The sequence below is a fragment of the Hemiscyllium ocellatum genome, chromosome 14 (assembly GCF_020745735.1).
Source record: "Hemiscyllium ocellatum isolate sHemOce1 chromosome 14, sHemOce1.pat.X.cur, whole genome shotgun sequence".
Lineage (NCBI taxonomy): Eukaryota > Metazoa > Chordata > Chondrichthyes > Orectolobiformes > Hemiscylliidae > Hemiscyllium > Hemiscyllium ocellatum.
The window spans coordinates 35710026-35724688 of NC_083414.1; the positions used below are offsets into that span (position 1 = coordinate 35710026).

General features: G+C 40.1%; 1 protein-coding gene across 1 annotated transcript in view; it reads right to left on the reverse strand.

Annotated features, from left to right (window-relative positions):
- dennd6aa (DENN/MADD domain containing 6Aa) overlaps nt 1-14663 on the reverse strand; it is a 118300-nt gene that overhangs the window by 66987 nt on the left and 36650 nt on the right. The window contains exon 4 of the mRNA XM_060835631.1: nt 7581-7693. Coding sequence (XP_060691614.1) covers nt 7581-7693 — 113 coding nt within the window. The remainder of the gene's footprint in view (nt 1-7580; nt 7694-14663) is intronic.

A 14663-nucleotide genomic window follows, 5' to 3' on the forward strand; every position in this document is an offset into this window, starting at 1 on the left:
CAGCATCCAAGGAGAAGGAGAATCGACGTTTCAGGAATTCCTGAAGAAGGGCTCATGCCCGAAACGTCGACTCTCCTTCTCCTTGGATGCTGCCTGACCTGCGGCGCTTTTCCAGCAACACATTTTCAGCTCTGATCTCCAGCATCTGCAGTCCTCACTTTCTCCTACCACTAATTTAGATCATGCTTCCTGGTTTGATACTCTATAGCCAAAAGAAACCTGCTTACTGCACCAATGGTCAAACCCTACAACTTATTATACAAAGCTCCAGCGAACACAGACCCAGACTATTTATTCTTTTCTCATAGGACATTTCCTCCATCCCAGGAAATAGTCTGGTGAACCTTCGATACACTCCTCATATGGCAAGTAAGTCTTTCCTTAGCCAAGGAGACCAAAGCCACATGCAAGTCTTCAAGTATGATCTTACCAACACACTAAATAATTGACAGTATTATTCCTAAGTTTAAATTCCTCAGACTTGGAATAAAGGCCAACCTACCATCTGTCTTTTGATTGCTTTGTGCACTTGTATCTGTGTATATCTCTGAAAAAGATAAACCTGAAACACTCCTAAGAATTCACTAGGTATGAGCGTACAGCTTTACTAATCAGTGACTTCCCAAGAGTAGATAAACCAGGAAATGACTACTCGACAGTGGAAATTATGCACTCCCCCTCCCCCCACCCCCTCCATACACCGTGGAAAGAAAAATAACTTTTGAAAAAAATAATCAACATATGTAAAAATGGCAGTAATATCCTTTACAGTGACAATCCCAATCACCTTCAGGAGTTTCATGTCTCGTCTATTTGATCACTATGTAGTACAGGCCAAAGCACCTTACAGATTACATATGAATTTATTTAACATTCTCTTCAGTTTACTATTCCAAATATAATGGCATAGATCATATTCAACATATTTAGCAAATGTGGTGCAACTACAGGTTCAATATTTCAGTGTTCTTTTCAGGTTTCTCTTATTTTTAAGTGATATTTTTCACAAGTGATTTGATTTGGATTGGGTGGGTGGGGAGGAAATCAAAACAGAGGTGTACTCCAATAAATTGCAGAAGGACATGAATAAACTTGCAGAATTGGCAACTAATTGACAAGTGAATCTGGATAACTGCAAGGCAATAGATTTTTGCAAGAGCTGAAAAATGTGTTGCTGGATTTTTGCAAGACAACCAGCCAGATGTAGGTCTCGGTGGCATACAGGAATTAAGGGTCCTTGAAGTACAAATACACCAATCACTAAATATTATACTATAGGTTAGCAGGGCATAGAAACAAGCAAGAGCTGAAAATGTGTTGCAGGAAAAGCGCAGCAGGTCAGGCAGCATCCAAGGAGCAGGAGAATTGACGTTTCGGGCATGAGCCCTTCTTTCCTGAAGAAGGGCTCATGCCCGAAGGTCGACTCTCCTGCTCCTTGGATGCTGCCTGACTTGCTGCGCTTTTCCAGCAACACATTTTCAGCTCTGATCTCCAGCATCTGCAGTCCTCACTTTCTCATAGAAACAAGCAAACCAAGCACTAGACTTTATCTGCAAAGCACAAAAATTGAAAAATAGTAAAACTTATTTTAAACATGCATTAAATCTGGGTTATATTGTAAAAAGGATATAGAGGCATGGAAAAGATGCACGAGATTTACAAATATGTCAAGGGCATATATACCATGAAAGCATTCACAGGCCGAGTCTCTTTTCTTTCAAGGCAAGGCTAAGAGATGATCTAATAGAGGTTTGTAACATTATTAGATTTGATCAGAGTGGATGCAAAGAGATCTGACAAAATCTTAAGGGGGCCTGAGTGACATGGGCCAAGGCAGGATGTGGGACAAAATTGGGCAACAAGCGTATTGTGGGCCACCTCAAAGTCAGGAACAACTTGCACAATCTTAAGATTTTCACAAGCAGCATGGTGAGATGCAAGATACCAAGTGATGTGGATGAATGCTCATTAAAAGATCTGTTTATAGCATAACTCACCTCATTAAAATTCAACCTCCCTTCTTAACAATATCACTAAACAAACTAGATGTTGAGAAAGCTAGACAAGGAAACCACAATGATCACCTGGTGGGTTCAGTTCTGTTGCCCTCTCTGTTGGGAACCGGACATCAACAGCTTAAGACGACATGTTCTATGGGCACATTGGAATGACCTATCCACAGACATTAGCATTAGACATTTACTAGTCTCCAAGAACACTTATGACACATCTCTGATCCACTTATAGGATTCTTCTGAACTTCAGATTGCAGCAGCAGAGATTACTGTATTGCTGCTGCAAGGATAGTGCAACCAGCTCACGGACTGGACCAGGCTACATTTCTGGGCTCACTATCATAAGCACTCATGCATTCTAAGCCTACAGAATAATGCTCTCAGAATTCCGTACTTGCATTGCCTTGTCTTGTCTTATCATTTTGCACTTTGTCCTCTAGCCTGAAATACCTGTTTCATATTATTGTTATCTGGTTGTTGCACTTAGTGTAGAGGCAAATCCTGCAGTACATCAGGAAACTTGTGATAGTTGTCAGCAGGTCTCAATCAAGTCAAGGAGGCAGTCTTTGCCCAGGTCAGTCACTCCAGTAACAGTGTAAGCCTTGTTCAGGTAGGTCAGAGTCAGGAGCCTCATAAGGGGCGAGGAGCTGAATGATGAGCAGCACACCATCCTCCTCGCCTCCTTATTTAGGGCTGGTTTCCTCATGGAATAAGAGAGGGCAGGTATTTCGGGATATGAAAAATCAATGGCACAATGATTATTTTTGGTGCGGGGTGGGGTCTCCCAAGCGACTGAGTCAATACTGCACACGGCATTCAGGGTTACTGATGATGGGGTTGTGAGGGTCGGTTAGGACGAGTGAGGGAGATGCTGCATGCAATGTTGGGATTAGTGGAGCATGAGCTTTGGTGAGAAATGGGTTCAGTAGAGGAGATAGTGTGAGTGAGAGATATCAGAAAAAAGATAGTGGCACTTAGACTGGCAGAGAAGAGAAGGGGTGGGGGAAGGGGAGAGAAGTTCCGTTTGTGCACCAATACATTCAGCAGGGCTGGACAACCTTGTCTGCAAAGTGAAGTGCTGATTCCCCACTGTCTGCCATATCGAGGGCAAATGTCAACCATGCAGGACTGCTCCAGACTGACAATGCACAATGGCCTTTTAAAAAATGCTGTGGGCATAAAGGATGGGTATTTCTGTTGCATAAATTTGGGCATAAATTTGGGTATTTCTGTTGCACGTCAAGTTATTCTGGAAACAGCACATGGTAAGCTGGAGCAGAAATCGGATGAGAGAAATGCCATAGGAATGGGGTAGGTAATGAATCAAGCAAATTTGGCAAGATAGAGCAAGAAAGCTTAGGCTGACTGGCGGGAAACTCAAAATCTCGACACAACGCTTCCCAACTAAAAAAAATGGCAAGATTCTCCACAATACATTATTTTGTGGAGAAGAACATAACTGGAGGCCATCAATATAAGATAGTCACCGAGAAATCCAACACGAAATTCAAAATAAACCTCTTTACTCAAAAACTGGTGAATATATGGAACTTTGGGAAGCTACACAACCATTTAAAAGAGATGTGATTACAGAGTTCCACTGTTGGATTTAGATTTAGATGAGGAAAAATGTGAGGACGTTCAAACAGAACATAAACATTGACATGAACGGTTTCAGTAGAATGACTTGCTTCTGTGTTATATATCTTATGGAAGCCTATTAAGAACAATTGGTTTAAACACAGAAAGAAATCTGATTCTAAGTGACATCATCTGTAAAGCAAAGCTCATGAGATTCAAATCAGTGAAGTCACATTATATGGAAACATAGTTTATACAGAATGTATAACTTGGTACTTTCCAGACTTCTTCCCACTGTGACCCCACAGCCATTGCTGTTAGAGCTTGTGCATCAAAACTTTTCAGCTTAAGATATCACTTCGGGTTCTGACTCTGGCTTTGAGAAGTTCTTACATGAAAGCTATGCAAAGACTTTGAGAAGAAAAATGGATGTGAAGAATTAACAAAGATAATCCAAATCACGTTGAAAAGGATGGTTTACCAGTTGGGAAGTGCAATAGTACAGCAGGAAGGTTTAATGAAGAAGCCCCAGAAAGGATACCTGTGTCTTTCCTACTAATGATGGAATGTAAGGAGAGGGGCATTACAAAGAATGCTACAATCAGAGAAGGAAAGACATTTGTCTGAATGCAAGGCTATCAAAGGATTTGTGTATGAGCATAGCAAAGTTAAAATCATTGGGTTCTGTGGAAAGCATAAAGAGCAATAAAGCCATATCAATTAGTGTAGAACCTACATCTAATCCTTTGTGTTCTGTTTTGAGAAATATAGTTCAGAAAGCTGCTAAACTGGGCATTGGAGAAGTCTTGTCTACTGATTACAAAAATAGAAATACAGACTGTTAGCAGTTTTGACTCCAGAGGAAGAACAGAACCTATAAAGTTTGGTACTTTCCAATTCACTCCTCCATTTTGGGAAACATCCAATTTATATTTTCTGCCTTTCCAAAAGAAAACTTAGGAATTCCTTGAAATGGACTTGTGCAAGTCAATAAGCACAATGTGGGTTGGTACCTGGGATTTCAATGTTGTGGCTATTACAGAGACATGGGTAGGACAGGGACAGGATTGGCTGTTGCAGGTTCCAGGGTTTAAATGTTTTAGTAGGGTCAGATGTGGGGGTAAAAGAGGGAGAGGTGTGGCATTGCTTGTCAAAGACAGTATTACAGCAGTGGAAAGGACGAAGGATGAAGACTCGCCATCTGAGGTAGTTTGGGCTGAGCTTAGAAATAGGAAAGGTGAGGTCACCCTGTTAGGAGTTTTCTACAGGCCTCCTAATAGTCCTAGAGATGTAGAAGAAAGGATTGCGAGGATGATTCAGGAGAAGAGTGAAACTAATAGGGTGGTTGTTATGGGGGACTTTAACTTTCCAGATATTGACTGGGAAAGCTATAGTTCGAGTACGTTAGATGGGTCGGTGTTTGTCCAACGTGTGCAGGAGGGTTTCCTGACACAATATGCAGACAGGCCAACAAGAGGTGAGGCCATACTGGATTTGGTTCTGGGTAACGAACCAGGCCAGGTGTTAGAATTGGAGGTAGGTGAGCATTTTGGAGACAGTGACCACAATTCAGTGACTTTTACTCGAGTGATGGAGAGGGATAAGTGTGCACTACAGGGCAACAGTTATAGCTGGGGGCAAGGAAATTATGATCTGGTTAGGCAGGATTTAGGACGCGTTGCTTGGAAAAGGGTACAATTGATCTGTGGAGCTTGATCAAGGAGCAACTATTGAGTGTCCTTGATAAGTATGTACCTGTCAGGGTTGTGTGAGGGAGCTGTGGTTTAATAAGGAATTGGAATCCCTTGTTAAAGGGAAGAAGGCGGCCTATGTAAAGATGAGGCGTGAAAGTTCAATTGGGGCGATTGAGAGTTATAAGGTAGCCAGGAAGGATTTAAAGAGAGAGCCCAGAGCAGCAAGGAGGGGACATGAAAAGTCCTTGGTTGGTAGGATTAGGGAAAACCCAAAGGCTTTCTATAGGTATGTCAGGAATAAAAGAATGACTAGTATAGGAATAGGTCCAGTCAAGGACAGTAGTGGGAAGTTGCGTGTGGAGGCTGAAGAAATTGGGGAGACACTGAATGAATACTTTTCGTCAGTATTCACTCAGGAACAGGACATTGTTGCCGATGTGAATATTGAGTCACAATTAATTAGAACGGATGGCTTTGAGGTATGTAGTGAAGAGGTGTTGGAAATTCTGGAAAGGGTGAAAATAGATAAGTCCCCTGGGCCTGATAGCATTTATCCTAGGATTCTCTGGGAAGCAAGGGAGGAGATTGCAGAGCTATTGGCCTTGATTTTTATGTCCTCGTTGTCTACAGGAATAGTGCCAGAAGACTGGAGGATTGCAAATGTGGTTCCCCTGTTCATGAAGGGGAGTAGGGATAGCCCTAGTAACTGTAGGCCGGTGAGTCCTACCTCTGTTGTGGGCAAAGTCTTAGAGAGAATTGTAACGGATAAGATTTATGAACATCTGGATAGGAATAATGTGATCAAGGATAGTCAGCATGGTTTTGTGAAGGACAGGTCGTGCCTCACAAACCTTATTGAATTCTTTGAGAAGGTGACTAAGGAGGCGGACGAGGGTAAAGCAGTAGATGTGGTGTACATGGATTTTAGTAAGGCGTTTGATAAGGTTCCCCATGGTAGGCTACTGCAAAAAATACGGAGGTATGGCATTGAGGGTGAGTTGGAGGTTTGGATTAGGAATTGGCTGGCTGGAAGAAGACAGAGGGTAGTAGTTGATGGTAAAGGTTCATGTTGGAGTGCAGTTACTAGCGGTGTTCCGCAAGGATCTGTTTTGGGACCATTGCTGTTTGTCATTTTTATAAATGATCTGGAGGAGGGGCTAGAAGATTGGGTGAGCAAGTTTGCGGATGATACAAAAGTCGGTGGAGTTGTTGACAGTGAGGAAGGATGTGGCAGGTTACAGCGGGATATAGATAAGCTGCAGAGTTGGGCAGAAAGGTGGCAAATGGAGTTCAATGTAGCTAAGTGTGAAGTGATTCACTTTGATAAGAGTAACAAGATGATGGAGTACTGGGCTAATGGTCGGATACTTGGTAGTGTGGATGAGCAGAGGGATCTTGGTATCCATGTAAACAGATCTCTGAAAGTTGCCACCCAGGTAAATAGTGCTGTGATGAAGGCATATGGCGTACTGGCTTTTATTGGTAGAGGAATTGAGTTCCGGAGTCCTGAGGTCATGTTGCAATTGTATAAGACTCTGGTGCGGCCGCGTCTGGAGTATGGTGTGCAGTTTTGGTCGCCATACTATAGGAAGGATGTGGAGGCACTGGAACGGATGCAAAAGGAGGTTTACCAGGATGTTGCCTGGTATGGTAGGAAGATCATATGAGGAAAGGCTGAGGCACTTGGGGCTGCTTTCATTGGAGAAAAGATTTAGGGGTGACTTGATAGAGGTGTACAAGATGATTAGGGGTTTAGATAGGGTTGACCACGAGAACCTTTTTCCACGTATGGAGTCAGATGTTATGAGGGGGCATAGCTTTAAATTAAGGGGTGGTAGGTATAGGATTGATGTTAGGGGTAGATTCTTTACTCAGCGAGTCATGAGTTCATGGAATGCCCTACCAACAACAGTGGTGGACTCTCCCTCTTTATGGGCATTTAAACTGGCATTGGATAGGCATATGGAGGATAGTGGGCTAATGTAGGTTAGGTGGGCTTGGATCGGCGCAACATCGGGGGCCGAAGGGCCTGTACTGCGCTGTATTTTTCTATATTCTATGTAAGCAATATACTATCGGGCACACCAGTAGGTCAAGTGTCATTAGGACTATTCTATTACTTTGGCTCAGGTTTTGCTGAGTTTTAACTTCAGTCAAATTTGCAAGAAAGCATGCATGTTTATCTATTATTGATAATGTTATACTAGTTATGACTGTTACTTATTTTTAAAATAATGAGTAAACTAAAGTTTTACAATGGTGCAGTATGGTGATTAGAAACATTTCTAACCTTCAAATAAACAGGAGCATCTCTGTCATATTGGTCCAACAGGCAATCAAATGAATTCCTTCTATTGGATGACTGCCGAATTCTGAAACAAAATTGTGTGTCTCCGAGGCAACCTATTAAACAAATGAAAACAAAATTCTGATATGTTGGCTTGTTTACAATTTCTACATGAATTTTTAAAATCCTTTTTATAGTCATATTTGTACTGACACTTTACAAGTTAACCAGTTACTCCTCCACTGTTCCTAAATTCTATCCAAGAAATGACAATATTCCGGTGTTCTGCTAGGTATACACACCCATGTTTTCATACGAGGTATTGGAGTTGATTAAATGAATCGAATATTTTCTTATCAACACTGGCATACTCAGAACAAACTTCTACTTTTGATTAAGCATAACAATTTTATGAAAGAAAATCATCTCCAATTTGTTTCTTCGTCATGGCTGATGAGCAGGTTCTATTATTTCAAATATAATCAAGAGTTGCTTGACAGCAGCATTGCTAATTGAGCTAGTTGGGTACAGAGGGCATTGCTACTAGACTGAGCTTATGACAAGCAGTTAGAGAACTATCAGGAGGAAAAGATATGCTGGACTTTATCCTCAAAAATCCACCTACTGGAGAGACATCTGTCTATGACAATATTAATAAGACTGACCACTTCACAGTCCTGTGGAGACCAAGTCCAACCTTCACATTGATAATACTTAACAGTGTGTCATGTGGCACTGTCACCATGCTAAATGGAACAGATCTAGGAACTCAAGACTGAGAATCCAAGAGATGGTATGGGTCAACAAAATCAGCAGAACTGTACTCCAGCACAATTTGCAAACTCATGGCCCAGCATATTACCCACACTATCATTATCATCAAGCCAGGAGATCAACCTTGAGCACGGATGAAGGCATACCAGACCAACACTAGGCATATCCAAAATGAGGGTCAACCTGGTGAAGCCACCAAACAGTGCGACTTGTATTCCAAACAGCACAAGCAGCAACTGATAGATACAGCTGAATGATCCCACTACCGATAGATCAGATAGAAGCTCTGCAGTCCTGCACATCCAGTTGTCAATGGTGGCAATTAAACAACTCACTGGAAGAAAAAGCAGCACAAATATCTCCATCCTTAATGATGGGGAACCCAGCATATCAGTGCAAAAGATAAGGTTGTAACATTCTCAATAATCAGTTAGAATTGCCAAGATCAATCCAGGAGGTCACCAGCATCACATGCCAGTCTTCAAATCACCGCACGCATTATCAAAGAACAGTTTGAGGTGTTCGATAATCTAAAGGCTATGGCCCAACAATGTTCCAGCAATAGTATTTGAGATTTATGCTCCAGAACTTGTCACACCTCCAGCCAAGCTGTTACAGTTAAAGCACTAGCATTAGCCTGACTGTTTGGAAAGTTCTCTAGTGCCCTGTACAATATCTGAAGCTCAAGCATCTTCAGATGCTTCAAAAGAACTTCTTCTCCATCAGGAGGTCAGAAGTGGCAATGTTCAGCACCATTTGCAACTCTTCAGATGCTGAAACATTCCACGTCCAAATGCACCAAGGCCTTGGAAATATCCAGATTTGGGCTGAAAAGTGGCAAGTAATATTCACACCACACAAATGCCAGGCAATGATCATCCCCAATAAGAGCCAACCTAATCATTGCCCTTTGACATTCAACCCACTACCAAGAGTCTGGAGAGTTAGCATTGACTAGAAACTGAACTAAACTGTACTGGCCATATAAACACAGAGGCTACAAGAGTAGGTCAGAAACTTGGAATACTTTGTGCAGAAAATAACTCACCTCCTGACTCCCCAATGCCAAATAATGTTAAGTTTGCATAGAATTATAGAATCCCTATAGTTTGGAAGCAGGTAATTCGGCCCATCGAGTCCACACTGACTATCTGAAGGTCATCCCATCCAGACCAACCCCCCTACCCCCAACCTAGTAACCCTGCATTTCCCATGGCTAATCCACCTAGCCTGCACATCCCTGAACATTATAGGCAATTTAACCCGGTCAATTCAACTAAATTGCACACCTTTGGACTGAAGAAGAATGCTGGAGCACCAGAGTAAACCCACGCAGACATGGGGCAAATGTACAAACTCCACACAATCCCCAAAGGGTGGAATTGAACACCTGGTGCCGTGAGGTAGCAGTTTTATGTGCTGTCTTGTTTTATTTGTTCATAGAGGAGGGTGTCACTGGCTAGGCCACCATTTATTGCCCATTCCTAATAGCCCAGAGGGCAGTTAAGAGTAAACCACACTGCTGTGGGCCAGACTAGGTAAGGATGGCAGTTTCCCTCACTAAAGTGACATTAGTGGACCAAATGGGTTTTACAGACAATCCATAATGTATTTGCAGTCATTATTAAACTCTAACTTCCAGATTTTTAAAATTTTGAATTCAAATTTCACCAATGGCAGGATTTGAACCCAGTTAAATGCAATATGTTGGGACACATGCATTCCTCAGTGCCTGCTTCACTTGTAAACGTAGATATCAAAAGTTATTGTATAATTATATTTCAATCAATTTACAAGTTATTTGTGTTCAAATTTGATGATGCTTCATTAATTTGACTGGGACTGTTGAGTATGAACAACCAGTAATAAAAATAGTTTTTAAGTACACCACTGCACTCACCATTTTTGCCTTTTTGAAAGTCTTCAAAAGAAAGAGTTCTTCTCCACATTAAACTATATGGGTTCATTTATAGTTGTTCGGAATGTTGATCAATGTTAGTTCAAGTAGCATAAAGTTCAATTTGATATTAGTATAATAAATTACATTTTAAGTTAATGCAAAAATCATATAAATTTATTGTTTCAACATTTTAAACTCAAATTGCCACAAGTTGAAGTTAATGTATTGTTTATTTATTTGCAGACAAAAAACCAAATTCTTAAGTTGTGAATCACAAACATGTTCAGGCAAAAGAATTACGAAACCATTTTAATGAAAACATAATTTGGGCTTGTATCTTTTCAGTTTTCAGAATTTTATTGTTTTCTTTCAACTCGCGCAGTAAAAATCTATTTTTCTGCAATTATTTTTAAACACCTTTTCTGTGAATGTGAATATAATGTGCTCAAGCAACACTAACCAAGCAGATTATAGAATTAGACACCAATTTGTCTTGAACCGATGACAAATCTCAGCAGACAACAGTAAAATGGCTCTTATTTGACATATTAAAATGGACGTCTAGACTAATGAGGTGCTCAGGTAAATTCTAACATAATAGCTAAAAAATTAAAAATTCAAATAATTTTTAAAAAAGCAATTTAAAATAAAATTTAGTGAAAGAAGTCTGCCATGTTTGTTCAATTTGACACATGCATAAAGTCATACCTACACAGAATTGTGGTTGACTCTCAACTGTCTTTTGAAATGCCATGCACTACACATTATATTCAAGGCTACAATGCACCACCACTCTCTCAAGGTCAATTAGGAATGGGCAAGAAATACTGGCCTCCCCAGGATACCCAGAGACAGTGAATGAATGAACGAACAAAAAAGGCCAGCAACCGTAACCAAACTTTCTCTAGTTGTTCAAAGCACGGAGTTTAGCTATGAAGGAACTCTAAATATATGATGGATGCAAACTCCATCTTTGGGATCCGATTACTGTTACATGAAAGAGGGTAAAAGACTGTAGAAGGTACAAAATGCACTAATTTATTGTGATGAAGCAAGGAGCACAAGATGATCAGTTTAAACAGAACAGACACTGAAACGTGAAAAAAAACTGAAGATGCTGGAAATCAAACAAAAACAGAAATTGCTGGAAATACTCTGCATGTCTGGCAGCATTTTGAAACATTTTGGGTCTGGTGACCCTTCTTCAGACTTTCACTTGAAAGGTATAAGAGTGAGTTCAAAGGTAATATGATTACTGGGAGCACATAAAATTGGGTTATCCTGAATAGGATCTCTCTCTGTAATAAACAGGAACCTCAACCATGTCCTATACCATTCCCTGCATTTCTGCCCTACTTCTCAGAACTACAACAGGGATTCCCTCAATGGTGATGAAATAAATTTATTTGGTCACTTTATGCTACCCAGATTACTTGGGAATTGTAAGGCATCTCAAAAGGTCTGAACAACAGGTGAAACTAGTTGTTTCACAGTGATACTATGCAATAGCAACACCAACACAAAATGGATGCTGCTTTCAAGTCAAGAAGAAGTTCTGCCCATCACTAATAAATAGTGTGGTTAATAAATTTGTGCTTGTGTAAATACTAGGAACAAAGGTCACATAACCAAAATCTGGCAGGTCCCATCAAATAACCTTTCCTTTGGCTATTCATAACAGCCAATGTAAAGACCATATCCAACCAATCCATACTTGCAAAACTTGAAACGGTGTCCAAACATTAATGTGATTTGACCATTTGACAGAATTGACTAAATAATCCTGAATGAGCTAAATTCTGTTAGCAACCAAATTGTCAAGCCAGTTTGCAGTGTGGCATATTTACATGTATTAGAAGCTATATATGTTTTTATGTAGGACCCTGTTCTTTGCAGACACGAAGAATATGTTCGTGCATTCTGCTCTTCCAACTCAGTAAAATAGGTGACAGCCACTCTCTGGTCTGGTCATTTCTCAAGCAATGTCATGATCAAAGTTAACCTGGCTGTTTTGATATTTAAACAGAGCTCCCAGTTAACTGTTGGTAATCATTTAACTGGTGCATTCTGCACAGCAACTCATCAACCTAATAAAACATAAATGTTGTTTCTCTTTTCATTCATAACTCTTAAAAATTGTCCCAACAAGTGCAAGATGAAAAGCTCCAAGAAAATTTTTTTCAACAATATTTATGTTTTGTACACTACTAAACAACTATTTAACTACACATATTGTTGTGCATTGTCTGCCCTTGTCATTGTGTGGATCAACTGTATTTCTTTGTACAGCAAAGGAGTAACTTGTGAATGGTCTCTGAAAGCTCACAGACAAGACTGCTTCAGCTTCAAACTTATCAGTCTCCACATTCAAAAGATCATCCTTTGTTATTCCTGTCACTTCTAATTGACCTTGCCACAAAATACATCATTCTCTCTCCTTTCATAATTCCAAAGGGTTTATTCTCACTGAAAGACCCCAATCCATTCATCTATGACCCTGAACACTCCTCTCCTTTCCCATTGCACTTCCCCATGCAAGTGCAGAGGATTCATCACCTATCCGTTTACCTTCTCACTTGCCATCACCCAGGTTCCCTCACACTCCTTCCAGATGAAACATTTACATGCACTTCGTTCAATCACTCCTACTATATTTAGGACTCATGGTGCAGTTTCCTCAAAACTGAAACAAACCAAACACAAGTTGAGGATTTTATTTTGCTAAGGATGCTGTCTGAGAGCATGACCTGATCTTTCAGTCACTTGCTGTTTTAATTCTCTGTCCTATATTCACTCAAACCTGTGTCTTTGCCCTTGTGCACTATTCCAATGGAAGCTTGTAGAATAGCAAATCAAGTTTCAACTATAAATTTTGCTGTCTTCTAGACTCAATATTGAAATCAACAATTTCAAATCATAACCACTGCTCCCATTTTTCCACAAACATTAGGTGCCAGTAATGATTTGGTGTTGCAATTTACAGTATCTCTTGAACCATCTTTTATTCTTGGGCAAGTAAAAATAAAACAAGCCCCTTTCATCTTTTACTTCACCTTTTCTGTAATTTAATGACGACTGCCCCTCTATCCGATTGCATAGCCACACGTTTGTTTTCTCCTTCCCATCTTAGTTTCCCCGGCTCTGGGCATGACTAATACTGGTTACATCTGTAACATAACTAGTAATGAGAAAAGATAAACCACCTGAAATGTTAATAATTTCTCTCTGTGCAGATGCAGCTGCTTCTGCCAAGAAGGTCTACATTTTTACTTTTTCCGCTTCCTTTTATTCTTCCCTTCTTCTCTCCTCCTTTGCCACTTCCTTCATCCCTCAACTGGTCATTTTCTGCCATAGTTTAATACTTCATCCAAAACTGAAATCCTGCTGGATCTTACTTTCATGGTTAGTTTTGGGCTCAAACAAATGGAGTATTACACAAAACTGAGTAAAACACACAGTTATGCCATTGCTTGAACACAACTTCATTCTCATCTTCAGTTTGTTGCCTCGAAGATAGGTAAACAACCTTCACTGGGGACATGATCTTGAATGCAATCTTTTTAAAAGTTTCTTAGGTATTCAGTTAATTAAATGAATCAATATGATGTTAAACAGACAAAAGTGTGTGACTTATTCCTCATCTAGTGACAAAATAATGAATGAGTCTTAATCAAACTCTCGTAATGTACCACATTATTTTGGCACATAAATCATTTTTCACCGGAATGCTCCTGCACTTCATTTCCTATGTATATAGCAGCCTTGGGTATTTGTGCTCGACTTGCACTTAACCTGGAATTATTAGGACAGCCAAGAACTAAGAAGTATCATTTTTACCAATTATCACGAAGAAAATGGTTTGAGAGATACAGGACAACATCAAATGATTTCTGAACTGAAGTCCACATTCAAAGCATTAATGCCTGCTGGTTTAACCTCAATTACAATAATGAAATGTTGTTACAAATCTTTCATTAGCACTCAAATCTTACAAGTACACCTATTCTTTTCAGTTCTGCATTTATTTATACAGTGAAAGAAAGGCACAGTCATGAAAAGCTTACAGCTTTATTGCCTAAATGCAGATAGTCTGCAAAGGAATGAGTCAATGCTACAATAATTCACATAAACCAAGTAGAAAGCTTCACATTATCCATAGCTGTGAACTAGGTAGATGGAGCATTTCTGGAAAAAATAAACTGCCCTTGCTCCTGATCCAAATCAGAAAATGCTACTTGCATTGTGCCAAGCATGTTGTCACTTCCACTTGCAAAGTTAAAAACAAACTGTGGTCCAAAACAATGAGATCAAAATATCTGTCAAACCCTCCGAAGTTCAACTCCACAAAAAAAAGTTGCGTCTTCTAACACCAATTCCATCAAACAAGTAACATTCCAATTCGATTGGCCAAC